Source organism: Mesoplodon mirus, assembly GCF_964341445.2.
Source record: "Mesoplodon mirus genome assembly, chromosome: 1".
NCBI lineage: Eukaryota > Metazoa > Chordata > Mammalia > Artiodactyla > Ziphiidae > Mesoplodon > Mesoplodon mirus.
Window position 1 is genome coordinate 7,881,188 of NC_138976.1, and position 23,675 is coordinate 7,904,862.

The 23,675-nt window shown below is 55.8% G+C and overlaps 1 protein-coding gene across 2 annotated transcripts in view; it reads left to right on the plus strand.

Moving 5' to 3' along the window:
- EEIG1 (estrogen-induced osteoclastogenesis regulator 1) overlaps positions 1-21,563 on the plus strand; it is a 36,598-nt gene extending 15,035 nt beyond the window's left edge. For both annotated transcript variants that reach the window (XM_082624327.1, XM_082624328.1), the window contains 10 exons: positions 9,145-9,265; positions 9,459-9,488; positions 11,910-12,026; positions 13,770-13,816; positions 13,973-14,127; positions 16,233-16,337; positions 16,426-16,621; positions 17,088-17,209; positions 17,305-17,374; positions 18,795-21,563. In XM_082624327.1, coding sequence (XP_082480453.1) covers positions 9,145-9,265; positions 9,459-9,488; positions 11,910-12,026; positions 13,770-13,816; positions 13,973-14,127; positions 16,233-16,337; positions 16,426-16,621; positions 17,088-17,209; positions 17,305-17,374; positions 18,795-18,840 — 1,009 coding nt within the window. In that variant the 3' untranslated portion in view covers positions 18,841-21,563. The remainder of the gene's footprint in view (positions 1-9,144; positions 9,266-9,458; positions 9,489-11,909; positions 12,027-13,769; positions 13,817-13,972; positions 14,128-16,232; positions 16,338-16,425; positions 16,622-17,087; positions 17,210-17,304; positions 17,375-18,794) is intronic.
- Positions 21,564-23,675: the final 2,112 nt, after the last annotated feature.

Consider the following 23,675-nt stretch of genomic DNA (forward strand, 5'->3'; position numbering starts at 1 on the left):
GTCGTTGCTCATGTATATAAAACACATGTCCTGTAGAACAAGCTCAATGAACAGGACTGGGTTTTACTGTTGATTAATTAAAGATGAACCTGGGAGGCAGGAGCGAGTGTTCTAGAGCGAGGGTCCCGCTCTGTGCAGCTCTGTCTTGAGCTCTGGGGAGGCAGTGGTGGCAGATAGGTGCCATCTGTGTGGGGCCCTGACGGTGGCCAGCTGCCTTTCTGGGTCACTGACATATGGTAGGGCAGGTGCTAGAAAGATGTGGCTACTACACACCCATCGTGCCGGTAGAATTCCTTGCATCGCCCCTCTGGGTGAGCAGTGGAGAAAGGAGCTGAACACGGCACCGCAGGGTCATGCGACAGCCCCACGCGGTAGGCAGCGTCACCCTTTCACAGATGAAGTCCAGGCTCCCAGTGGTGGGCCTCCGGGTCACTCTTGCAGCCCTACCCTCACCTGCCTGATTACCCCCCTCCCCCCGGCCTTCTCTCACCTCTTCCTGAGAGCCACCTCCTTCCTTCTGGGTCTTCCTGGACTCTTCCCACCACCCGGGCCATCTCCCCGCGTCTTCGCCCAGCCAACCGCAGCCTAGAGGTCCCAGCTATGGCGTCACTGCCCCGACCAAGTCAGGCCCCCAGTCTGTTCCGCTTCCTCGCAGCCCCTTCCACTTCCTTGGAGGCTGGTGGCAGTTGTCAGTTGCTTTTTGTGTGAGTCTGTCTCCCCACTCAGCCGGGGGCTCCTGAGGAGGTCTGCTCCCGTTGTGTCCCCACACCCACGTGGGCCTGGCACCGAGCCGGTGTCCACAGTGAGGCTTTGTGGATGCATCACAGAGGCCCTGGTCGGGATCTGGGGCCAGGGGAGCTCCGAGGGAGACACCAGCCTGGCAGGATGCTCCGCTCTATTTCAGGACAACCCAGAAAGAGCCGAATTCTGCCAGCGGGCTGCGGTGGGTGGAGAGGGCTCGCCCTGCCTCTCTGGGATTTGGACATCTAATTGTGTATCTTAAAGCTAAAAACGAAACTCCCCTGAAAACCCAGTCTCTGTAATTACCTATCCCTGGCAGCATGGAGCTGGGGACTCAAGCCCTGAAACCCCAGGCTAGGGAGGCCATCTTCATCTCTTGCCAAGGGGTGCCCGGTCCTGCCGGGAGGGTGAGTGTGGGCCCAGGCCTTGAATCAGGCAGATGGGCATTCAAATCCCTTTGCTTTTGACCAGCTCTTCTAACCTCACACCCTATTCTCATTTTTCAATTTCAAGTTCAATTACAGAAACAATTCTTGGACAGACACGAAGACAGTGGCCCTGCGGTTCCTCACCCCACCTTAGCCAGACCCGCTCCGAGCTCCCTCCTTCCTTCAGCCATTGTCTCCTCCTGCCCCTTTGCAGGTGGAACAAGCCGCTCGGCTTGGGAGCCCGGAGTCCAGGGCTCTGGACGGTGTCCTCTTTGGGCTTGGTGCCATCATCTTTACATTTCAGTTCTCAGCATGTCCTGAGCCACGTTAGCAGGGCAAGCGGGGGTTGGGGTGGGGGCGGATGCACAGTCTTGTGTGTTCTTTTTTTTTTTTTTTTTTGTAGTACGCGGGCCTCTCACTGCTGTGGCCTCTTCCGTTGTGGAGCACAGGCTCCGGACGCGCAGGTTCAGCGGCCATGGCTCACAGGCCCAGCCGCTCCGCGGCATGTGGGATCTTCCCGGGCCGGGGCACAAACCCGTGTCCCCTGCATCGGCAGGTGGACTCTCAACCACTGCACCACCAGGGAAGCCCCCGTGTGTTCTTAATGAGCATCTTCTTTATGGTTTTTCGTCATAGATGCTCATTTGTTGTAATTTTTTCACGCTCTTCCTCTTTCTGGCTCACTGCACCTGGGGAGTTGGGGAATGTATGCAGAGATCCACGTTTCCCACACAGGCCCTGTCCCTGCCCCCAGGGCCACAGTCCATCGAGGTCATGGCTGGTGTCAAGCGGTGCTCAGCTTTCAGGATCCCAGTCACCCTTCAGGGCTCTTGGCAGCGCTGCAGTGGGCCTTTGCTGTTCCTGGGGTGGCTTTTTGGCCTCTAGCCTCCTCATGCCTTCTTTTCGCGGGCTTTCTCTAGTTGCAGCGAGCGGGGGCTACTCTTTGTTGCGGAGCATGGGCTCTAGGCGCGCAGACTTCGGTGGTTGTGGCGCGCAGGCTCAGTAGTTGTGGCTCGCGAGCTCTAGAGCGCAGGCTCAGTAGCCGTGGTGCACGGGCTTAGTTGCCCGGCGGCATGTGGGATCTTCCCGGACCAGGACTCGAACCCATATTCCCTGCATTGGCAGGCGGATTCTTAACCACTGCCCCACCAGGGAAGCCCCTCCTAAGCCCCTCCTCGTGCCTTCTTAAACATGTCAGGCATATTCCCACCTCAGGGCCTTTGCACTGACTGTTCCTCGTGCCTGGACTGCTCTTCCCCCAGGCATCTGTGTGGGTCACTCTCACCCCCTTCGGCTCTTTGCTCAGACGTCACCTTCCCATTAACACCTTCCCTGGCCGTCTTTCCCTCAGGCGCCCCCAACCCAGGCACTGCCTGCCTCCTTCCCTGTTCCTTTTTCCTCCATAGCACTTACCACCATCTGTGTGTTTTTGCCTTATTTTGTCTGTCTCCTTCCTGCTGCCAGACTATAAGCCCCTTGAAGGCAGGAATTTCTGTTTTGTTCACTGTTTATGTCCCTAGGGCCTTCAGCAGTACCTGGCACCTGCTTAATAAGAGATTTTTGAATGAATCAAGCCCCTGAGATTCCCTCAAACCTGGCCTGGCAAGCTCCCACCTGGGGCTCATGGTCCCCTGCTTGGCATCTTAATTCCTGTCTTTTTTTTTTTTAATGAATGCCCCCTCACCCCCACCCCTGAGCCTGTGCTCATCTTTCATCTCCCCCCATTATCCCTGCCCTGTGCCTGAGACCCCATACCACCTGACTGAGGGTGCCCAGCTCCCTGTCTTCAGAAGGCTCTGGAAGCGGCTGCAGGGCTGAGACCTGGCTGTGCCATCTCTGGCTCTGGACACAGATGGGCCTGGAGTCAAGGCCGGGCTCTGCTCCTCACCACTCTGTAGCTGTGGGTGAGTTTCTCAGCCTTTCTGAGCCTCATTTTCCACATCTGTAAAGTGGGCCACGATAACACCCAACTTGCAGCGTTCAAGAGTTCCAGGCAGCACACAGTAGGCCCACAGGGAATGGCCACTGCTGGGGTGTTTGTTTTTATCCTTGCTGTGACCTCCTGGGTGGGCCAGGGCGAGGCTCTGAGCTTCTTCCCATGGGAGTGGTGGCATTTAAGAGTGTGTGTTTAGAGCCCTGTGGAAACATGAGGGAGGCCCAGGGCTGATCCCGTGAGCCCTGCCCCTGCCCACCTTCCCACAGGGGGAGAGGAAACAGCCTGTTACCTGAGCCTGGGAGGGCTCCGCGTGGCTTTCTCTGGCCAGGCCTGCAGGAACCACGGTCAAGCAGGCTTCCTGGCCGGGTGTTCCCATGGCAGACTCACAAAGGGGAAGGGAGAGCGCCCACGATTCGATATCGGCTTTTGTTCCCAGACACTAATCCTAATTCCTCTGGGTGTTTCAACACGCCCAGCACTGTGAGCTTCCTCCTCAGGCTCCAGCAGCTGCTTCCAACTCCTGGCTGGCTCGAGCAAGTGGAGGGGGCAGGCGGAGATCTGAGGGTCCACACGGGAGCCCTGGCTGCCCCCTAGCTTTCCCTGCTTTCAGGCTTGGGCCTTTGGCTGCTTGGGAAGTATTCTGCTCTTTTCACCCTTCCATTCACCTCCTCAGGGCTGCTTTCAGCCTCTGCCTAAAACCGGAATCCATAATGGCAAGACAGAGGCACTGTCAGAGGAAGATTCAAAGTTCTCGCCATGGTCCGGCATGACCTACCCCTGTTCCCTCGACAGCCTCGTCCCCTCTGCTCCCCTCCCCCGTCCCATTCAGCCGCTGGCCCCCATGCTGCTTCTCCACTTGCCAAGCTTGTTTCTACCTCAGGGCCTTTGCACTTGCTGTGCATGCATCAGGACAGCTCTTCCCCCAGTCTTTGCTCAGCCCACATCCTCACTTCACTCCAGACCTTGCTCAGACGTCACTGCCAAAGGGCTTTCCCTAACCACCTGCCCAAAGTAGCAGCCCCCACCTTCTCATCTCTATCCAGTACTCCCTACTCACCTTCCTTGTTCTGTTTTCTCCATTTTTCTCTCTTTATTTGAACTACCATGTTTTCGTTTTGGTAACAGCTTTATTAAGATGTAATTCACAGACCACACAATTCACCCATTTAAAGTGTACACTTTGGGGGCTTCCGTGGTGGCGCAGTAGTTAAGAATCCGCCTGCCAACGCAGGGCACATGAGTTCAAGCCCTGGTCCGGAAAGATCCCACATGCCTCAGAGCAACTAAGCCTGTGTGCCACAACTACTGAATCTGTGCTCTAGAGCCCACGAGCCACAACTACTGAGCCTGCACGCCACAACTACTGAAGCCCGTGCGCCTAGAGCCCGTGCTCCGCAACAAGAGAAGCCACTGCAATGAGAAGCCCGTGCACCACAACGAAGAGTAGTCCCCGCTCGCCGCAACTAGAGAAAGCCCGCGTGCAGCAGCAAAGACCCAACAAAAATAAATAAAATAAATTAAAAAAAATAATAATAACGTGTACAGTTTGGTAGTTTTTAGTATATTCACAGAGTTGTGTGACCATCACCGCAGTCAATTTTAGAACATTTTCATCACCCCAAAAAGAAACTCCATACCCATTAGCAGTCGTTCCCATTTTTTCCCAGCTCCCCCATCCCCTGGCAATCATCAGTCTTTCTGTCTCTTATGGATTTGCCTATTCTGGGCATTTCATAGAAATGGAATCATATAATGTATAGTTCTTTGTGACTGGCTTCTTTCACTTAGCATAATGTTTCAAGGTTAATTCACATTGTAGCATGTTTAGGTGCTCAGTTTCTTTTGATTGCTGAATAATATTCCATTGTATGGATATACCACATTTTATGTATCCATTCACCAGTTGATGGACATCTGGGTTGCTTTCACTTTTGGGCTATTATGAATAATGCTGCTGCGTACATTTGTGTGTGTACAAGTTTTTGTGTGGGCATATGTTTCATTTCTGTTGGGTATATACCTAGGAGTAGGATTGCTGAGTCGTATGGTAACTCTATGGTTAACCTTTTGAGGAACTGCCAGACTGTTTTCCAAAGCAGCTTCACTAGTTTACGTTCCTACCGGCAGTGCGCGAGGGTTCCAGTTTCTCCCCATCCTCATCAACACTTATTATCTGTCTTGATTATAGCCATTTTAGTGGGTGTGAAGTGGTAACTCGTTATATAGTTTTGATTTGTGTTTCCCTGATAGTTAATGATGTTGAGCATCTTCTCATGTGCTTATTGGCCATTTATATATCTTTTTTGGGGAAATGTCCATTCAGATCATTTACCCATTTTTAAATTGGGTTGTTTGTCTTTATTATTGAGTTGTAAGTGCTCTTTATATATTCTAGCTACAAATCTCATCATATATATGATTTGCAAATATTTTCTTTCATTCTGTAGGTTGTCTTCACTATTTTGATGGTGTTCTTTGAATCACAAAATTTTAAAATTTTTATGAAGTTCAAAATATCTATATTTTTCTTTTGTTGCTTGTACTTTTGGTGTCACATCTAAGAAACTGTTGCCTAATACCAGATCATGAAGAGTTACCCCTTTGTTTTCTTCTAAGAATTTAATAGTTTCAGCTCTTAAACTTATGAATTACTTATTGTATACCGTGTGAGAAGTGAGTCCTGCTTTATTCTTTTGCACGTGTATATCTAGTTGTCCGAGCAACATTTGTTAAAAAGACTGTTCTTTCCCCCATTGGCACCCCTGTTGAAAATTAACTGACCATAAATGTGAAGGTTTACTTCTGGACTCTCAATTCTATTCCATTGATCTATGTGTCTATCCTTATGCCAGAACCACTCTTTCTTGATTATTGTAGCTTTGTAGACGTTCTGCATTCAAGACATGTGAATCCCTTAATTATGTTCTACTTTCTCTAGATTGTTTTGATTATTCTGGTCCTTTGCTAAGATTTAGGATCAACTTGTCAATTTTCTGCAGAGAAGCCAGCCGAGATTTTGATAGGGATCATATTGAATTTTTAGATCAATTTGGGTGTATTATCATCTTTTTTGTGTGTGTGTGGCTGTGTTGGGTCTTCGTTGCTACATGCAGGCTTTCTCTAGTTGCAGCGAGCAGGGGCTGTTCTTCATTGCCGTGCATGGGCTTCTCATTGCGGTGGCTTCTCTTGTTGCGGAGCACGGGCTCTAGGCACGCGGGCTTCAGTAGTTGTAGCACGCGGGCTCAGTAGTTGTGGCTCATGGGCTCTAGAGCGCAGGCTTGGTAGTTGGGACGCATGGGCTTAGTTGCTCCGCGGCATGTGGGATCTTCCCGGACCAGGGCTCGAACCCATGTCCCCTGCATTGGCAGGCGGATTCTTAACCACTGCGCCACCAGGGAAGCCCGGGAGTATTATCATCTTAGCAATATTAAATCTTTCAGTCCACGACTGTGGGATGTCTTTCCATTTATTTAGATCTTCTTGAATTTCTTTCAGCAATGTAGTTTGTAGTTTTCCAGAGTATACGTTTTGTACTTCTCTTGTTAAATTTATTCTTTTTGATACTATTGTAAATGAAATTGTTTTCTTCATTTCATTGTGGATGTTCACTAGTACTGTATATAGAAATAACTGATTTTTGTATATTGCAACCTGGCTGAACTCATGTATTCTAATAGTTTTTTTAGTGGATTCCTTGGGATTTTCTACATACAAGATTAAGTCATCTGCCAAAAGAGGTAGTTTTCGTTCTTCCTTCCCACTCCCAGCAAAATGTAAGCTAGTCATTGCTGTGGCCCCAGTGCATAGAACAGGGACTGGCACACGACTGGTGCTCAGTTACTTGAATGAATGAATGAATGAGGAGAGCCGCCGTGGCTGGGTCAGATGATGCTCCAGCCCAGGGTTCCCACTCCTCCTTTGGCACCTGCTTCCTGAGGGTCCCTGCCCATGTCCACTGGCGGGTTGGGAGCTGTCCCTTCCTCCCCCCCTCATCTCTAGCCCTGACCTTTTCTGTTTGTCCCCAGTCTGCAGGGGTTGCTGGGGCTCACCTTCCTAACAAGGTCAGAGCATTTTGGTGACTAGCCCCAGCCCAGGTTGCACAGTGATTGTGAGGCTGCGAGCCCAGGTCTGCCCGACTGAGTCCTGTTGCTTCTTGTCACAGCTCTGGCAGGATGTGGGGAAGCCATGGTCCCATCCTCAAAGACTTGTGGGGCTAGGAAGGAGCTCCTCATAGAGGCTTGGCTCGGGCGCGTTCATCGGCCGAGAAACCAAGAGTATGTTTGTTCCTCACTCATGCGATTCCCTCTGCCAGGAACTGTCTCCCCCGCTTGCCACTCCCCCCTCTTCATTCGGGTCTGAGCCTGAATGCCACCTCCCTGCAGCCAGTCACCTTCCCTGACTCACCCCTTCCCCCACCCTGTCCTGGTGACACTGAGTCATCAGTGGGCTGACTGTCAGATGTCAGTCTGTGAATCAAGTCCACCACAGCATCCAGCACCTGGCACATACTTGGGACTCAGAGACATGGGTAGACGCCTCGGGTTCAGATTAGGGCGCTGCTGGCTCCACAACCCCAGGGGGTTCTGTCTGCCAGGCTTTCCCGAGCCCCTGACCCGTGAACCACGGTGATGGCTGAGCGCTCTGACTCTGCAGTTGGACCGTTCTGAGTTCAGATCCTGCTTTGTCCATCACCGGGGGTGTGACCTTGGGTGGTCTCCGGGAGCCTCAGTGCCCTCAGCTGTAGAAGGGGTGGCACAGAGTCTCCTTCCAGTGTTGCCGTGAGAAGCAGGCCAGCCCGTGTTCAGGGGATGCTCAACCTGTGCTGACCCTCCGCCCACGGGCCCCCGTCTGGCCATTAACCCGAGCCCCTCTGGTCTCCAGGGTGTGGAGCAGTCACTTCCTCAGCTGTCCACGCGCCGTTCCTGTTAGTGGGATGAGGCTGGAGATCATGTCTCGTACGCCTGCCCCTCCCTTCCTGAGCGCGTCCTGCCGTGGCAGGGGGGCTCATTTCCAGCACGTGCCGCTGCCACCCCCGGGGCCCACCGGCTCCTGAGGCAGCTGGAGAGGCTCGGGGGACTGCTCCCACTGGCTCCCACTCACCCCCAGGGCACAGGGTGCCTCCCCAGTGCGGGGGGTGCAGAATTGGTGGGCTTGGTCATGCTCCTCAGGTCCAGGAGGCGCTCCAGGGGCTGGAAAGCCAGCACCCCCTCCCCCACCCTGCCCTGACCCAGTGGGGAGGGTTGGGCACGTGGCACCAGAGCCAGGCTGCCTGGGTTCAAGTCCCTGCTCTGCTCTGCCAGTGGTGGGCCTCGGGCCGGGGTCTTAGCCCTAGAGCTCCCGGTTTCTTTGAACGTGGGCTTGGACTACGGGTAGTAGCTGCCCCAGACGGTTGCTGGGAGGGTTAGCGTGACCTTGGATCGCCAGCACTTGGAGAAGGCTCCTGCGGCAGCTGGTTTTGTGAAGTGCTTTGGGTGGTGCCTGGCACACAGAAGTACCGTGTGAGCGTTAGCTCTTGTTGTTATTATTATTGTTATTATTACTGGTGAAGAAGGGGGCTCTGGAGCCAGGCAGCACTGGGCTGAGGGCCAGCTGTTTCCTGGCTGGGCAGGACTGGGCAGTTTATCTGGCCTCAGTTTCTTCATCTGTAAAAAGGGCTGGGAGTCCATCCTGGCAACACCGCTGTGAGGCTCACTTGAGAGGGCCAGAGGCAGTCCAGCTGGAGGGAGGTAATGGCGGCCAAAGGAGCTACTCAAGACCCCAGAGCAAGGTTGGGGGTGAGACAGGCAGTGCTGGAAACAGACAGCCGCCCCCAGCCTGATCTCACCCTCGCCTTGTGTTTTTTTCATTTTTTATTTTTATGTTTTTGTTGGGTTTTTTTATAACACGTACAACAAGCAGATTCTTGTTATGAAAATACAGTCACTTTGTGATACAAAGTGAAAAGTGAGAGTTTCCCTCCCCGTCCCAAAGGTAGCAGGGCCCTCACCTCCCTAAAAGTGGACCCTGTACCCTTGCGCTCACTGTCCCTCTGACCCGCAGGGAGGAGGTGCAAGAGAACTGTGTGCGGTGGCGGAAGAGGTTCACCTTCGTGTGTAAGATGAGTGCCAACCCGGCCACCGGCCTGCTGGACCCCTGCATCTTCCGTGTGTCGGTGCGCAAGGTGAGAGGCCAGGGGGCGCTGGTAGGACCACTGGGCTGCTGGCTTTAGGCCCATGCCCTGAGTGAGTCAGTCAACCCCTTTTCTTGTCCTCCTTCCCTGGGAGTCAGATTGGGGGGTGAGGTGGACTGGGGAGACCCATGAGGTCCCTGGGATCCCCTAGTCATCCTGCTGTCTTTGTCTGTTTCCCATGCAGGAGCTGAAAGGTGGGAAGGCTTACTCCAAGGTAAGCGGGGCCATGTGAAGGGGCGGTGGGGTGGGACGGGATGGGTGGATGGGACAGGCATGAGAGAAGCTCCTAGACGAACCTCCAGCCGCCTCTCTTGCCCCAAACAGAAGACGCCCTGCCCTCCATGAGATATATTATTTTTTTGAAATATCTTTTTTTTTTTTAATTTATTTTTGGCTGTGTTGGGTCTTCATTGCTGCGCGCGGGCTTTCTTTAGTTGCGGTGAGCGGGGGCTACTCTTCCTTGCGGTGCGTGGGCTTCTCACTGCGGTGGCTTCTCTGGTTGCGGAGCACGGGCTCTAGGCGCGTGGGCTCAGTAGTTGTGGCTCACGGGCTCTAGAGCGCAGCTCATTAGTTGTGGCGCACGGGCTTAGCTGCTCCTCGGCATGTGGGATCTTCCCGGACCAGGGCTCAAACCCGTGTCCCCTGCATTGGCAGGCAGATTCTTAACCTCTACACCACAAGGGAAGTCCCTATTTTTTTGAAATATCTTTATTGATAGTCTTTACACTTAACATAAAGGCAGTGGATGCTTGTTGCAGCAGAAATGGGACAGAGGTTTTCAGAGTGAAAGGGTGGTTTCCACCCTATTTCTCTCTAGGCCTCCTCCTCAGACTCCACCATTTTGATTTGTTAGGGTCTTTCCAGACCTTTTAAGAAAAAAAAAAAAAAAAAAAGCATGAAATATACATCCAGAGCAGTGAATAAAACGTGTGCATGTGGTTTAGAGGATCATACAAGGAGCACCCTATGTGTGTACTTGCGCACACGCAGGTGATATGATATTTAAATTCACAAGAGGGACTTGTTCTAAACAGATTCTACAACTTGGATTTTTACTTACCAGTACATCATGGGCATGTTTTTGTGTCATCACAAATTTCCTTTTGCTGTCTAACAGTGGCGGGGCCCATCGTTTGGCTGGGTGAAGAGGGCTCGGCCAGGCCCCGCTGTTGCACATCTGTGTGGTTGCCGGGCTTTCCCTGTGCCCACAGACAGTTCAGGCCTACGCATTAAAACCTTTTCCACTGGGGAAGGTGGGGGAAGACGGCTCTGCAAGGGTTACCTCTGGCTTTGAATCAGCCTGCTCTGCCCTGAGCCCCCTTCTCGTGGGGACTCTCGCCCACCCTCTGCGGCCTGGGGAGGCGCCCTGCAGCAGGGGGTGGGCTCAGTCAGTCCAGAGGGGACATGCCTCTGCCTCACCTCACTCTGCATGGAGAGCCCGAGGGAGGTGCTGTGCAGGGCGTGTTCCTTCCCACCGACCAGAGCCCAGGAAGCTCAGTGGACCAGGCCTTGTACTCTGCCTTGGCCAGGGCGCTGATGCCCTCTCCAGAAGCAGAGGGCAGGGTGGCTAGAACCAGGCTGTGGAAGATGCTCTCGGAGTGGAGATTTCTCCTCCCGTTGATGCATGTGCGTGAAGGACAGCCAGGAAAGAAACTGCCAGCAAACAGCCGAAACTCCCACCTCCTTCCCCCTCCCCCCCACAAACCTGCTATGTCACATGTCAGACCTGCCAGGCCCTTCCCTTCCATTGTTTAATCAAATCTCCACCACAGGCTCAGCTCCCCTTAATCAGAGGAGGAAGCTGAGGCCCAGAAAGGTGGTGAGACTTGACGCTGATCAGGCCTAATGTCAGTTCTGGCTCTGCCGGTTAAGGTGTGTGAGCCCCTGAGCAAGTCACTTCCCCGCTCTGAACCTTAGTTTCCTTGTCTGAAGCATGTGCCCTAAGCTCTGCAGTAGAGACTTGCATGCAGCAGGTGCTCAATGAATGTCCCTGATTGGGTTGGTTCGTCTTCCAAGTCGCCAAGCCCAGCATCCCCCCAACCTCACCCTCCAGGTCTGGCAGACTTGGCTTCCACCCAGGAGGCCTTCTCAGCTCATACACCATGTTCTCACACTTTCTCGCTTCCCTCCGCATCCCTTGCTCCCTTCTGCATCGCAGGAGCAGCTGGGAGTTCCCACCAGCCCCTCACTCCAGCTCCCGCCGGGGTCTCCTGCTCACCCTGCAGTGCCCTCCACCCTCGCAGCCCAACGCCAAGTTCCCACGGGCCTTCCCTCCCCTCCTGTCCGCTGGCCTGGTGGCTCCCACAGCACGGCCTTGTTTCCCAGGGAACAATGCGTCTGTGTCACAGACAACAATGTCCTTTCATCTTGGGCGCTGCCCTGGTGCACGCTGGGACACGGCACAAAGGGAGCTTTGTGCAGCTCAGGGATGTGAGCTCCTGGCTTTGCCACGTTGGAGCCGCCAGCCCGGGCCTCTGTCCTTGGGTGCCGGTTATGCAACAGTCATTCCGGGCCGTGGGGTGGGCCCGAGGGCCCTGCCTCCCCTCCCCATCCCACCTTGCCAAGCTAACCCTTGGGCTGCCAGCCATGCGCCCGCACTCCCCTCAGCCTCCCACCCTCTCCTCTGTCCCCACAGCTGGGCTTTGCCGACTTGAACCTGGCGGAGTTCGCAGGCTCGGGCTCCACGGTGCGCTGCTGCCTGCTGGAGGGATACGACACGAAGAACACCCGACAGGACAACTCCATCCTCAAGGTACCAGGGCTCTGCTGCCCCATCCGCCCCCTCCCACCAAGGGGCGGGGGCAAATGTGCTCCTTGTCAGTGTCCCCTGAACGGTTGTTAAGAATACAGGTTCTCACCCCAGACAGGCAGTGAGAGACCCTGGGAAAGACGTGGGCCCTGGGGTCAGGAAACCACCATCGAAGGCCTGACTCAGGCACTGGCCTCAGTTTCCCCGTCCACAATCAGGGGTCAGGGGTGGACCCAATAGTCTCTTTAACGCTTTGGTGAGCACTTTCGGTGAGCTCAGCATGGCTGAGTGCTTACCACCCCTTATCTCGTGGTGTCTGACAACAGCCCCGTGGGGTGTGGTATCTATCATTGGCCCGTTTTTCACCACAGGGGGCTGAGGCACAGAGGTTAGATCATCCGCCTGGGTCACAAGCAGAGCTGGCACTTGACCCTGCGGTCCAGCTCCTAACCACTGCCCACACGTCATGAGGCAGCCTGAGCTCCCAGAGCATCAGTGAGCAGATGGACTGCCATCCCCGGACCTGGCAGAGCCGGGCAGCTGCTTAGAGGGCCCAGCCACGGCAAGGCTTCCAGCCGGGGCATCACCCTCCCCCCAGGCAGCTGCCTCTTTGGCCTCTTGGGACAGAGATATCTGGGCATCCGCTGCCAGCATGCCTCTCTTCCTCGTCCCCACACCCTTCCACCTGGCTGAGAAAACAGTCTTGTTGTAACCACACCTCTGCGAGCTGACCCAGCGGGAGCATGTTATGCCTGGTAGAGCCGGGCAAGGGGTGGCAGGCAAGGGCTCTGGGGCATCCTGGGCCTTTTGCCGAAGAAACCAGAGGCACCTGAAAAGGTCCAGGCTAGTTGTTGTGAGAGCCAAGCCCTTTCAGCCTCGCCCCAGTGGCCCAGTGCATCCTCAGGCCAGATCAAGGCCCCAGGGCCAGGTGGCCTCCAGTTCAAGGCCATCTCCCCCACATCCTGTCTGCAGGGCCTTGAGCAGTCCCTTCCCCTGAGTCTGAGTCTCAGTTCCCTCGTCTACAGCCTAGGGCCATCACGTACTTTGTAGGTTGCTATCATGGCCAAGTGAAACAATCCACTAAAAACAAAGCCTCACCCCAGCGGTCACCATTGTTGTCAGAGGTGTCCCTGTGATCTGAGCACCTCTCTCCCACCCCATCACCCCTCTGCCTGTCGCTCCGCCCCAGCTCAGATTTGGGGACCCAAACCTTGCCTTGTTCAGACCATTGCCAAAATCTTTGCCCGAGTGGATGTTACATTTCTAATGGCTTCTTGTTTTACTTTATTCAACAAACTTTCACAAGCCCCTGCCCTCTGTTTTGGAATCTGTGAACCCCTCCCCGCCGCGCAGGCATCGAGAGCCTCCCTCCCACCTGCTCACCTGCTCTGAGGGCTGCGAGGGGTGCAGAGGACGGGGAGTGTCTGCGGCTCCTCCCTCGAGGGCCTCACAGTCTAGTTATAGTTTTGCAAAGACAGTAGCTGACTTTCCCTCCTCACTCACCCCGTGCCAGCTGCCAGCATCCTCTCCACTATTCCACGAGGTAGGCGTTAGGATCAGTTTTGTCCCCTGCACGAGGAAACTGGGCTTCACTGAAGTTTGGTGGCTTCGCCAGGGCCAGCAAGGGACAGAGATAGGATCAGAGTCCAAGCCCATCTGAAGCCAGAGCAGGGAGGCCACAGGGAGGCCGGGCGCCTGGGCTGGGGGGTGGATGGGGCGTGGCTGATTTCTCCGGCTTTTGCACAGATCACCATTGGAATGTTCCTGCTCTCTGGAGACCCCTGCTTCAAGACGTGAGTGCTGGTGCAGGGCGCCTGAGGGGTGGGGGCTCTGTCCTGGACACGGGGAGGGGGGACAAGGGACTGTCCCCTCCTCCAGGCTTTTGGGTTCCCCTGTCTTCTCCGACCCCAAAGTGGGGCACTCCGGTCACACCCATCTGTCTTCCCAAGGCCGCCGTCCACTGCCAAGTCCATTTCCATCCCAGGCCAGGATTCCTCCCTGCAGCTGACGTGTAAGGGTGGCGGGACCAGCAGCGGTGGCAGTGGCACCAACTCCCTGACAGGGTCCCGGCCCCCCAAGGCCCGGCCCACCATCCTCAGCTCAGGTACTGTTCCTCACCTGCCCTCCCTACCCCTCCCACGGCCGAAGGCTTTTACCTCCCCATAGCCCTAGGTCCTAAGGGGGATGCTTGCTGAGAGGGGAAGGCTAGTGGGATGGCGTGCACCCACCCACGCTTCCATTAGGCAGGCGTCTGAGCCCCTCCTGTGATCCAGGCTCTGTGCGTGGCCCCAGGATCACAGCAGCGCCCTGGACCGAGACTAACCGGGTCCCTGGCCCAGCAGGAGAGACAGGTGTCAATGAGACAATAAATATGTCAAATGCATGTCCACCTACAGCTGTGACGAGAGGTGTCAGAAAGACACAGAAGGTGTCCGCCTGGGGACGACCGGGGAAAGTTCCCTGAAGGGGTGTCATTTGAGCTGAATCTGGGGTGTGGTGTGCAGTGTTCCTGGCAGAGGGATGTCCTGTGAGCTCTTGCTCTGCTACTTGCTGCGTGACCTTGACTGGCTGTTTTGCCTCTCCAGGTCCCAGCGTCCTCCTCTGCAAAATGGGATCAGCAGTAGCAATCACATCTTGGGTTGCTCTGGGGATGAACTGAGCAAACGTACGTGCGTGCCTTGCCTGGCACATAGTATGTCCTCTGTATTTCCCAGCACGTGTTTTGTTAAATTATCATTATTACTAATATTATGAAAAATGCAAATGAGCTTGAATCCCCAGAGGAATCAGTGTGGCAATGGAGAGGGGGAGGTGATACCAGGAGAGAAAGCTCCAGCCTGCACCACCCGCCAACCCTGAGTGCTGTGCGGGGTGAAGCAGGCCCCTCCGAGCATGAGCCTTGGCCTCTGCACCCCTTCCCAGGGGGTGAGCTCAGAGCTGGGAGGAGGACTGCCCCTTAGCTGATCAGTAAGCAAGGTGGCACGCGGCGGCCCTAATTTGTGCCACAAGGGTAATAAGGGCACAGGGCCTCAGGCCCTGTTTGCTGGGTGATTCTGCCCCCAGGGGATGGGAGCAGTGAGGGACCCTCTGACCCCAAGGGCCAGCTTCCCTCCACTCCCATTTTTCCTGCACACCCAGCCTAGTGTGGCCCAGAGCTGGGGGCTGCATGCAGGAATGGGGGCTCCCCAGCTCCATTGCTCTCTCCAGCTTCAGGGTGGGGGTCCCCAGAGGAGAGATCTGGGGACCAGGCCACTCCAGCAAATATGGGGCCTCTTGTGCAAAGTAGAAGAGGTGCCTCTCCCACGGGGGGTGGGATTTGAGCCCCTACAAGCCTCTATAGCTGGTTTTCTGCCTCTCGCTCTCCCTCTTCTGCAACCCCTCAGATGCGGAGAACCTGCTGACTTGAAAAGCCATGTGGCTTTGGGTGGGGACACAGGCAGGCCTGGGGTCCATGCTATGGCCTGGGTGTGCTCATCTCTGAAGAGAGGATGGATGAGTCCTTGCTTCCTATGTGGACCAGGAGGACTGGTGTGGGGGGGTGGTTACTCATGGAGCCCTGGGCAGACCCTGCCTGGTTCCCTGGAATCTCCTGCTGTCACTGCCTGAAAGTGTGTTCCCCGCCTCCCACACCCCCTTACTCACTCCACTCCAGCTACACAGACCCAAGCCCATTCGAGCCTCAGGGCCTTTGCTTATGCCCTTCCCTCTGTCTGGAAGGCCCTTCCCCTGATGCTGCTTCCTTCTGGCTTGCTCCCTTTCACACATCCTGAAGGTTTCGCATTAAGGCCACCTCCTCAGAGAAGCCTTCCCTGATTCCAGGCTGGGTCAGACCCCCCCATATGCTCCCTACTCTGCACCATTCGCCAGTTGTGGTTAATCATGGGTCATTTTTGTTCAACATTCTTCTTTCCCACCACGGGTGCCTGTGACACCACGTCTCCTGTTCCGAGCACCCAGTAGAGCGCCCGGCATGGAAGATGTCCCCAACAGATATTTGTGGAATGAACGAATGACCCTGGGTTCGAGTGGTGACCTGCGGCTCGGGGCAGGTTGCTGCTGCTCCCCTGGACCTCAGCTTTTCAGTCTCTTAAATGGAAATACATAATGTGCTCTCCACCCCCCAGCCCCCCACCCCCCCCGCCACACTCAGAGGACGAGCAAGGGCGAGGGCGGGCACACTGGTAACCCCTGCCCCTACCCGGCTTCCAGGGGTACCAGAGGAGCCGGACCAGAACCTCTCCAGCCCCGAGGAGGTGTTCCACTCCGGCCACTCCCGCAACTCCAGCTACGCCAGCCAGCAGTCCAAGATCTCTGGTGAGTGCCCGCCCCGCCCCTTGCCCTTGGCCTGCCACCTTCCCCGGCCCCCCGGCTCCCGGTAATCAGCGTCCCGACCGCCCCGCAGGCTACAGCACCGAGCACTCGCGCTCCTCCAGCCTCTCGGACCTGACACATCGCCGGAACACGTCCACCAGCAGCAGCGCCTCGGGCGGCCTCAGCATAGCTGTGGAGGGTCCCGAGGGCGGCGAGCGTGAGCACCGGGCCCCCGAGAAGCCGCCGCGGCCACCCCGGCCCCCACATCTGTCAGACCGCTCGTTTCGGTAAGTCTCACCATACGTGCTCCTGGACAGCAGACCCCGCCGGTGGCTCCCTGAGCCTCTGCTTCTCCATCTGTAACAGGGGGACAAGGGGGCCCCTGCCGCAGTGGCGTGGGCGTGGCTATTCAACCAGCTGACGCTCACAGGCGCGGCGCCCCGGCCTGGCACGCATGCTCAGTGAGCTGTTGCTGCGTGCGGTTTAGTGTCCCCTCTGTCCCCGTCTGCACCCTTGCTCTGCAGCCTCTCAGAGGCTGGTACTTAACCTCTCAGGGCCTCTGTGGCCTCCTCTGTAAAACCAGGTCGTAGCAGCCTCCGCACATAGGGTTTGATGTAAGGGTTAAATGAATACAGTCTGGACCAGCTCTCACGTGCACTTTGAGCATCCTGAGTGCTGCGGGTGCTTGGTCCTGTCGTCGTCGTGCCTGTTGCTGCCCTGACTGGTGTGACTGTGCCCCCCGCCCCACCCCAGGAGGAAGAAGGACTCCGTGGAGAGCCACCCGACCTGGGTGGATGACACGCGGATTGACGCTGACGACATCGTGGAGAAGATCATGCAGAGCCAGGACTTCACGGACGGCAGCAATACTGAGGGTGAGCTGCCCGTGCCGGCGGGCCAGGGACGACGCCCGGGGGCTCCCTGGCGGCGCCGCCCCGCTCAGCCCCCATCCTTCCCTGTGTCCCCACAGACAGCAACCTCCGGCTGTTCGTGAGCCGCGATGGCTCCACCACCCTGAGTGGCATCCAGCTGGCCAACAGGTAGGGCTGGAGGTTCTGGGTGGGTCACGAGTGTGGCTCTGGGGCATAGTGGTGAGAGGATATGGCCTCTGCAGCCCACTGACCTAGCTTTGAATGCCAACTGTTGTCAGTGTGACCTTGGACCAGTCACTTCTCTCTGAGCCTCAGTTTCCCCATCTGTCAAATGATGTGGACCACACCACCTTACCTGGAAACCTGGGACAAAGGCCCTGGGTTTGGTTTTGGGGGTTCTGAGGAACCTTGGTAAGTGCCTAGCACAAGGCTTGGCACATAACAGGGGCTTAATACATCTTTATTTTGGATTCTACTTTCCTTTCCCTTCCTCCTGGATCTGGGAACTCCTAAAAAAATGATGATGATGACTCGTTTATTTACTGAACAAATGTTTATTGCACACCAGCGACACACCAGGTACTGAGCTATCCCTAGGTGCTGGGGATACGTCAGTGAGCAACACAGATTTCTGCTGCATGATGTTCAGAGACGAGGAGGTGGTAGGATCAAACTTGGACTTGAAGTCTACGGTTTTATAGAGTGCCCTCTCATGATCATTCACTTACAGCATGCGTGCTGTGTGCCTGGCTCACTGAATGAATGAATGAGTGAGTGAGTGGTAGAGCTTCCCACCTGCGGGGCTGTGCTGAAGCCTTTTCCCCTGGTTCCTGTGGGCCAGGTGGGAAAGTGCCCATTTAACATCTCCGGCCCGTGCGAGAAGGGGGCTTTGCTGGGCCATGCAGGGTCTCCAGACCTGCCCTCTGGTGTTCCTCTGCTGACCCCTACTGGCTGAGGCTTGAAATTGCAACTGCCATCTTTCCTTGGCCGCCTCAGCTGCCCCGGGTGGGGTGGGCAAGAGGAAAACGGCACTTCCTTGGGGCTTTGTGACATCCCTCTCTAGCCCCCTCTGAGGATGAGGAAACTGAGATGCAGGACGGGAAGAACCAATCTATTTGGCAGCAAGGTCATTGCAGAGCTGTATGCTGAGCCCTGAATGTCCACAATCCCAGGGGTGGCCCTGGCCTCCCTCAGTGGGGAGAGGAGCCGATCAAGCTCCCCAACCTTCTACTGCGCTTTTAGAAAAGCCTCATAATCCCTCTGAGCTTCAGTTTCTTCACCTGTCAAGTGGGGCTAGCTGCAGACCCTCCCTGCCAGAGTTGTCGTGAGGATGGGCGCAGCACACCCCAGCGTGAGAGCTGCCGGTGCTCAGGAGGGCTTGGGGCATGGTCTGTGCCAGCTCTGCACTCCTACAGACTCCGATACTTAACATCTGTTTTGCCCTGGGCAAGTGATTCAACTTCTCTGAGCCTCAGTTTCTTTCTCTGCAAAATGGGGCCTGCTTGTGAAGTACTCCCAAGGGCCTGGCCCAAAGGACCTGGCGCAAAGGACCATCGAGGATGACAAGCTGACCTGTCTCTCCCCGCAGGGTCTCCTCTGGGGTCTATGAGCCAGTCGTGATTGAAAGCCATTGAGGAGCGGGCGTCCAGGCTGGAGAAGGGCCCTGCCTTCACAGACGTCCAGACCCAAGTCATTCCACAAGGGACCTTCCCCTTCGGATCACCATCTGTGCCGCATTTCATCTGTGCCTGCTCCATGCACTCCAGCCCCAAAGCATCATTCCATTGACCTCCCATCATTGCTGGGACGCTCATGGTCCGCCCGGGCCCGGGGCACCACTGTGAATATTCTCCTCTGAACCACTAGAGGGCAGGACACATGGGCCCGTGAAGCAGGTGGGCCAGACAAACTCGGCGGGGACTGCCCCTCTGGACACCCACCTGGCCCCTCGGCGAGGACATGCAGCAGCTCCTGCACATGCAAGGATGCTTGTGGCTGAGGGGCCTCTTGTTCTGTGTCCCTGCTCACTCCAGGAGCACTGGCCCAGCCAGTGGCCCTGGCAGGGCCTTGCTCCATTGCTCCCTTGCCCTTGGGGGGGCCAGTCCACCCCTGGAATCCTGCCACCATGGCCCTCTGACTGCTCAGTGCTTCAGCTGTCCCTTCCCTGTGTCCCGGGGGACCTGCTGGCGGCCTCCTCCTGGGAACCAAGACCTCAAACCCCACCCACACTCCAGATTGAGACCCCACCTCCCCCTGCAACGAATGTTCTCCTGCTGCCCTGGCAGCCTGCACTTTGCACACGCTTGTCTCCAGCACAGCGCCCTGGCCCTCACCTGCCTGTGCTCTGAGCCCTTCCCAAGGATTCCTGGGCGCTGCCTGCTGTGCAGTCAGCAGCCCAGCCCTAGCAGCCCGGCTGGAACGTGGCACTGCCCCTCCCCACTCCAGTTAGCTCCAGCTCAGGCCTGAGCCCCATGCTGAGAAAGGTCTGAGCGTGGACAGTGGTTCCCCTCTGCCCGGGACTGGGTCCTGAGCAGCTGGCTTCCAGTAGGAAGCCAGGGCAGGTGCCTCCCAAGCCCTTGGAGGTCAGTGGCCTGGCTGGGCTGGGCTTGGCAGGCAAAGCACCCTTTCTCTCCCCTCAGGGTCAGCTGGCCCAGGCCGGGGCCAGTGCTGGAGAGGCAGGTGGGCTGTGACTGGCCTGGCCTGGAGCTGGCTTCCTGGCCAGAAAAGCCTCAGCCATCCTCTGAAAGCATCCCCTCTCTGGGCAAGGGCGAGGTGGGGTCCATTAATGGGGTTTTCCCAGCGGGGGGCAGTCTGGCCCTGCCCCCGCTCCTCCCTAAATCCTCTGCTCTCAGCACTTTCCCCGTCCTAGTCCTCCTTACTTGCTTGAAGATGGGTTCTGACTGCCAGCCAGTCCCTGGACAGACCCCCCTGCCGCTCTTAAATTTCACTCATTTTGTATAAACCCAGCAGGCTGGTGTTTACTTGGCCCGATACCTTTTTCCTTTTCTTTCCTCCTTTTTCCCTCTTTTTTCCTTCTTTCCTTCCTTCCTTTTTCTTTTCGTTTTTAGAGTTCACAGTTTGGTATTTTCTCCTCCCCCAGGCGAGGGGAGGTGGTTCTGTTCTCTCCCTACCTGCTGGCTGGGTCCCAGCAGGGCTGGGGATCTGGGTGGGGGCAGATGGGGGCGTCTCCTCCCCAGGCTGGGAGGGGTCCTTGCCCTCTGCCCCACTGGCAAGAATTGGAGTCTTGGTCTTGGAACCTCCTGGCGTTGGGACCAGAGCATTTCTAGGGTTTTTGTTGTTTTTAATTACCTAACTTTTAGAAAATGAATGTTAGAAGGTGCCTGCTGAGGCAGGATGGAGCATTTGCTCTGGCTGGAGAAGGCTCTGGTCAGCTCTGCGGGTCCCTTCCTGCCCCACAGACACCTGGCACTTTAAAAGGGAGCTGGCCGCACTGTCTCCAGTTGAAGTGACCCCCAGAAGATGGGGGAATGCTGTCCTTCCCTTCTGTATCTTCATGACCTCAGCCCAGTGAGGAGACGCATTCAGGGTGTATTTGGGGTCTGATTCAGAGTTCTGGGGCTTTAGACATAAAATAGCTGGCTTTGGTGCTGTTGGGGAGAATTCCCCAAACCAGAACCCCAGCCCCACCCTAGGCGAGGTCTGAACTTGACAGTCACCCCAGAAGGAGACAGAGCCTGCCACACCCTCCCACGCTAGGCCCTGGGCCAGGGTAATTGGACTAACAGAATTCGGCCACAACCAAATTAATGCTGGCTGGAGCCGGAGGCCTGGAGCCCTGGCCTCATCCCCACGTGGGAACTCTTTCTTCGGCCCTCTGGTCCCCTCAAGCTCAGTGAATTCCCATTAGGTGCCCACAGCTCCGGACTTAAAATCCTATATATAGAGAGAGAGATAGAAAGATTATATTAGAGATATTTTTGGAAAGGAATTGGTCTATGCAATGCCAGTTTGGAATCTTCTTGAAAGACAGTTTAACGTTTTTACTAGGAGATTTAAAGAAAAGAAATAAAGGTCTACAATATTTTTAGTTTTTTTTTTTTTCTGGTCACCCCACAAACTGACCACGTGGCATGATCTGCCAGGATGGAGAATGTCCATGGCTTCCTCTCTTTAGGGAGGTGAGGAGGGAGATGGGGGGGAGGGGAGGTCTTTTTTTTTTTTAACACCCCTCCTTTCTAACAGAATGTTACACCACCACCCCCCGATTCAGTGGGCTGTGTTTGTATCTCTGTCCCAGCTTCTATTGTAGAAAATAACATTGTAAAGGGAAATCAGCCTAGTGTCAGTGTCTTGGTTTGGGGGGAAAAAAATTAAATGTTGCAGTTTTTGTTTGTTATGGCATGTTGGCTTTTGTTTGTTTTACTGAGTTGCAGTCGGGGTCACAGACAGCATCAGAAGGAAGCAGGATGTATAAGGTGACCTGCGGGAGGTGGGGGAGATGGTGGCCGGGGTTCTCAAAGTCCTGACACTAATTATCACAATTACCACCACTGTTACTACTACAGATTCCTGGGAAGGAAACATGCCCAGAAGGGCAGTTTCTTGCCAGTCTCCCACCTAACGAGGTGGCAGCTCTGACCTCAGAGCCCAAGTTCTAACCTCCCTAGAGCCTCTAACAGGCATGCCTGAGGACAAACAACTGTGCCTCAGTTTTCTCAGCTGCAAATGGGGTTGTGAATCAAATGAGAAAGTGGGTATACAGGCCTTCCTAGGGAGCTAGACACTGGGAGGTGCTGAGCGTTTCCCCAGCCTCTCTAAAGCCACAGGCCAGCACCGTCTCCAGGCCGGGACCACCCCTCACTCCCTGCCCCAGAAGAGCTGACTTAGCCAAGCTCTGGGAAAGGCAAGTCACCCTGGGCCTTTAATGAGCTCAGAAGTGGCAGGAATCCTCAGGGCTTTGGACAAGCCAGAAGGGACCAGACTACCAGGCCTTGTCCCTGCCACAGCACCGCACTGTCCCCACCCTTTCTTAGTGCTGATGCCCACTCATGGTCCCTGTCAACCCTGGAGGCTGATTCTCAGTCCCTTCCTCTGGTCTGTGCACACCTGGGGAGGGAAAAGGTGACTCCTGGCTGAGCTCAAATTCTCCCGAGACAGAGAGGGAAGGAATTGGGCTATAGGCGAAAAACAGGTGGCTCCTTTGGGACACAGTAATACTTAGTGAAAAATCAGTATACAAAGTGGTAGGGGGAAAAAAGTCCCTCTCAGCTTTGTGATGGGCTTGGACGACCCAAGGAGACAGATGCTGCCAGCAGGAGCACGTCATGCCCGGTTCAGACCCGATCTCTGTGTGCCCCTGCCCCCCAAGTGAAGATAACACACGGAGAGCCTCCACACAACCCCTCAGGAGGCCTGGAGTCTCCAAAGGCTGTCCTCTGTAGCATTCCAGAAGTCACCAAAATTTTAAAGCTGGTTGACTGATTCAAAGCCCTTACTGGTGCCAAGCCTCACTCTGGGCACTGGGGATACAGCAGTGACCACAGATGCTAATCTCAGGGAGCTCGCAGTCACGTGGGCCAGCTCAACAAGTAAATCAGCTAATTAAAACGCAGTGATAAGTGTCATCCCGGAGCCAGACTTGGGGCTATGGAGCACAGAGGAGGCAACCCTGCCCAGCTGTGAAGGTCACTTCCCTGGGATGTGTGGCATCCCAGTGAGACCTGATGCGGGAGAAGCAGCCAGCCCCATGAGCTGTGAGGAGACAGTGTTCCGGACCTCGGAGCTGGAGGAGACATCGAAGATGATCTGGCCTCCAAGCCTAGGGAGGGTCCTACACACCGGCCCAGTCCGAAGACCTGTCTGGGCTGCAGGACACCCAGGGCCCGAGAGGCAGACGGTGAAGGAAGGGAGGGTCACCCTAGCCTCATTCATGCAGTAAAGAGAGGACACCCGAAGGGTCGCCAGGGAAGCCTGGCATGGTAAGGGGGTGCCCTCTCACAGCCAGTCGAAATCCTCCCCATCCCTGGGGGCCCCAGCCAGCCCATCCTCCCACCCCAGGCCGGTCGGTGAACTTTTTCTGCACCCTACCCTCAACAGACAAGTTAGGGCCTCGGGACCAGGAAGTAGGGCCCTCAGGTTCTGAAGTCGGCTACACCACTGACTCAGACTGTGGTCTGAGGGGGCGCAAGAGCGCGCCCCTCCCTGAGCCTCATTTTCCCCATCGGAAATATGGGACTTCCGGCCACCCATCCCCATCCCGCTCTGGCTTTGGGACTCTGGGACACCGAGAGACGGGCTTTTGTTCTCGGGCGAGTTCGACAGGACTGAGACCACAAATGCCAGCCAGACTGGGTTCCCGCCCACCGCCGCCCTCTGTCCCATTCCTAGAGATTCGGGAACGCGGCCCACAATGCCCTTGAGAAACTACACTTCCCGACATGCAAAGGGGAGGCGGTGCCTGCCTGTCTCGAGCGACGTGGTCCTGGACAGGCCTAAGGACTACGACTCC